We start from the raw sequence: 3,700 nt of genomic DNA, 5'->3' as shown, positions 1-3,700 counted from the left end.
GGACCCGCCTTCTGACTCCGACTTCAACTTCGACTCGGGATGTCTTGTTTTGTTTTGCTGGGAGCTGCGATCTAGGAGCTGGAAGCCTTGAAGCTGCTCTGCAGCTGCTGTCTTTTTACTTTTCTTTGCTCCACAGCACTAATTGCCATTACTTTGGCCCGGCTACCCTGAGGTCAACAGCAAAAATACAAAGGGCTAAGCTAAACGTGAAATACTCTAGCATCTGAGAAAAAATATATATTATTATTAGAAATATTTTAATTAACCATTTTATAAATCAATAAATAAATTGTATCTGTGTAAGGATTGCCAAAATATTAAACATCTTAAAGCTATTAAACATAATAAGGTATATCTATTTAGTTTTTTATTATTCGTATGCAATGTTTTCTAAGTCTTTTATTTGTTGGGATTAAAAGAACTTTCTTTAAGAATTTGAATTCTTATTGATCATTATTTTTTATAGGTTTACTGATAAGAACTCATTGATTAAAATTGAATTAGAACAACACGATACAATTAAACATTACCATTTATACAATATTTTATACTTATAGTAAAAGTGGTACATCCTTTCGAAGGAGGGTATAAAAAGTTTGAGTGGCGCTTGAAAACCAGATTAAGTTTTTATTATTTGGAACTTAACATCATATGCATATATAGTAGAAGTTAAGCGAGCTGCCGAACTCAGCCCAGCAGATGATTGCCGGTGGCACTCCAGCCGGGTGCCACGTAGTGGGGTCGCTGCTTGTGCACCACCGTGCGCACCACTGGCACTTTGACCGGATACGGATAATATACTGGCGAGACGACCGGCTTCTCCACTCGGTACGGCACCCTGCGCTCCACCACAAATGGAATGGGTCGCTCCACGGGCACTGGTTTCACCCGCTCGATGGGAATCTTCACCTCCTGCAGCTGAGGAACTGCCACAGTTTGGGCCACGGGTATTTTAATGGGCAACGGTTTCGGTATGGCAGCAATCACCGTGCGGGGCACTTGCATCTGGACAGTCTGCTTGTAGGGAACATGCTGTTTCTGGTAGTGGGTGACGGGCACATTCTTCGTGATTTCGATGTGCTTGGCCAGCGGAAATCCGGCAATGGCTTTGCTGCTCTCTGGAGTATGGCGAACGCTGGTGGTTATGGCCGGCAGATCGGCAGTCTGGCTGTCCTTGTGGGAGTACAACAGTTGCTGATCCTGGGCAACTCCAAGTCGTTGTTGCTGTCGTTGATCATGGGAATTTGGATGCTTCTGTTGCAGATGTTGCAGATGTCTTGCCTCCAGTTGCTGATGTTGGAGCTGTCTTGCCTCCAGTTGATGTTGTTGCAGCTGTCTTGGTTCCAATTGCTGATGTTGCAGTTGTCTTGCCTCCAGTTGCAGTTGTTGCAGCTGCCTACTTTCCGATTGGTGATGTTGCAGTTGTCTTGACTCCAAATGCTGATGTTGTCCCTGTTCCAGTTGCTCCAATTGCTGTTGCTGTTGTAGATCCTGATTTTGGTGATGACTCGATAAGGATGCCTCCTGCTGACGCTTCACAGGGTTAGCCAATGTTTGGAGCTCTTTGAGCCGCGCATAGACACTGGATTTGTCCTTCTGCTGATCCTGTTGCTCCTGTGGCCCCTTCTCGCGATAATTGGAAATTTGTTCGAAATGGTAATGACTGGGTGGCGACGTGGGAAACGGCACCCGCGACCGATATGCATAGCTTTCGTAGGGCTCCCTGTGCCGGGACTCCTCCTCATAGCCACCGGAATTGGAATTTGGCTCATAATTTGCCGTATTAATGACAAAATCGATATTTGCCGATGGGTCGCGACGCGGCTCCTCATCCTCGGTGAATTGCGAGTGCAGTTTGGTGCCGCCGAAGTAGAAGGGCACAAAGCCATTGGCCGTGGTGCCCAGGGAGGAGGAGGAGGTGGCGGCCAGGGGATGTGGATTGTGGTGGGTGGCGGCCAGGAGCTTGTGAGCATAATTTCCATATGTTGCCAAGTCATCGGCCGTTGCAGTGTCAGTGGGGCCATAATAATTTCGCGTATATCCTGTTAATCCCGACAGCGATTCCGCCGCACTCGTTTCCTGCTGGTAATGGTGTTTGCCATGTTCGAACGGCAGAATAGGAAACTCCGCCAGCGACAAAGGCAGTGGGGCTTCTATGGCCTCCATTGTCATGGCCAACGAGAGCCAAACTAATGCATAGATCATTAATGAACCGTTGGCATGTCGACCATGGACCTGGCCAGAATTCGGCGGCCTCATAACGGCGTGGGTGTCCTGGCTGTTGTGTCCTATTCCTGGAGCGGAGTGCGTGTTTGGATGCAGCTGGCGTGGGTGTTGCTCCGCTTTGAAATGCAAATTTGTGACATCGCGTTGGCGTTTTTATAACACACCCTTCAAATGGCTAGGGCCCGCACTACTTGTAATTGGATCTTTGGTCGGTCGGCACTTCAAGTTCATTGGCTCTCAGCTCGGGATTGTGTAAGTGGAGGCCCTCACTTTCACTTGGCGGCCCAGCTGCCCAGATTGTCCCTTTCAGATGCAAGTGAAGCGATCCGCTGTCCGCAATCCAAAATCCGCAGTCACCGCAATTGCAGGGCCGACTTATTGGACAGTGGTTACAGTGGGAAAGATATTTGTATCTAATCTGAGACATCCAACATATCAAAAATAACCAAACTTTATTAGTTCATCATAAATATGGCTATGTTGTAAATGGCTTAGAACAATATAAACAGCAATTAAAGTCGTCAAGAAATAACATAGACCTAAATTAAGTGAAAAATAAATAAATCTTCTTTGTAAGCTTAAAAAAGGTTTTAAACAGAGATGTACGTCTATTTAAAGTTTAAGTCTTATACTCACTTTAACTTAATAGTTATTTCATTGATATAGTGTAAGTACAAGTTTATACGTTTCTTGTTTAAGTTTATAAGTTTGGGTACATCAATAAAACTAGTGAATGAATGTCGTATTTTCTAGACAAGGATTGGATTTAGAGAATAGATTTAGTTTAAATGAAAAGATCTTACATTTGAATGCAATTTTTAATAGATTTTCCTCCGCTTTGCGTCACTATGCGCCGGTTGGCTCCCAGCCGCATCGGATTTCACACTGTGGAAGTTTGCGGTCAATGTCGCGTCCATTTCGATGTTTGATTGCACAAATGGTGACGCTCGGTGACGCGCGTTTCATGTGCTTGCGGTGCGGTCTTTGCCAAGTGGAATCGCCGGGGATTCGTGGTCATATGAAACTCGGTACGGATCTCAGGTTGCTGCACTTTCAGTTTTCAATTGGATGCAGTCGACGACATTTGCTATTGATGTTCTTGCATAATTTACCTGCCACGCCCCCCCTACTCACACACAGAGTCACTTACTGAATCTGACAATACGCCTTCGAGGGGAAGTGATTCAATTTTAAACAACCTTTGAGAAAATAAGATTTTCCGCTATTTTAGCATGCACTAAAGAAACAAGTGTTCAATAAAAAGACACACAGTTTTAAGGTAATATAAATATTGTGTTTGATTCAGCTCAAATGATGATAGATTTTCATTTGGTAAAATAATAATTACATTTTGATTTTAATTTGATTGGAGAATATTACTTTAAGTAGATATAACCAATTTCAATGTATGGTTATTTATCCAATTTCAATGTATGGTTATTTATCCAATTCTTTTGTTAATGGAAATTTAAAA

General features: G+C 43.8%; 1 protein-coding gene across 1 annotated transcript; it reads right to left on the bottom strand.

The window, feature by feature from the left end:
* Positions 1 to 633: 633 nt before the first annotated feature.
* LOC108045890 (transcription factor SPT20 homolog) lies at positions 634 to 2,309 on the bottom strand. The gene is made up of 2 exons (XM_017125355.2): positions 1,466 to 2,309; positions 634 to 1,366 (listed from the first exon to the last, which is right to left on the bottom strand). Exons 1-2 carry the CDS (start codon positions 2,257 to 2,259, stop codon positions 688 to 690), a joined length of 1,473 nt encoding a protein of 490 aa, XP_016980844.1. The 5' UTR covers positions 2,260 to 2,309; the 3' UTR covers positions 634 to 687.
* Between the last annotated feature and the right edge of the window lie 1,391 nt (positions 2,310 to 3,700).

The sequence above is a fragment of the Drosophila rhopaloa genome, unplaced genomic scaffold, assembly GCF_018152115.1.
Source record: "Drosophila rhopaloa isolate 14029-0021.01 unplaced genomic scaffold, ASM1815211v1 contig_178, whole genome shotgun sequence".
In the NCBI taxonomy this organism is placed as follows: domain Eukaryota; kingdom Metazoa; phylum Arthropoda; class Insecta; order Diptera; family Drosophilidae; genus Drosophila; species Drosophila rhopaloa.
Note: the sequence above shows the minus strand (reverse complement) of the source record. Positions and strands in the feature narration are given on the sequence as shown.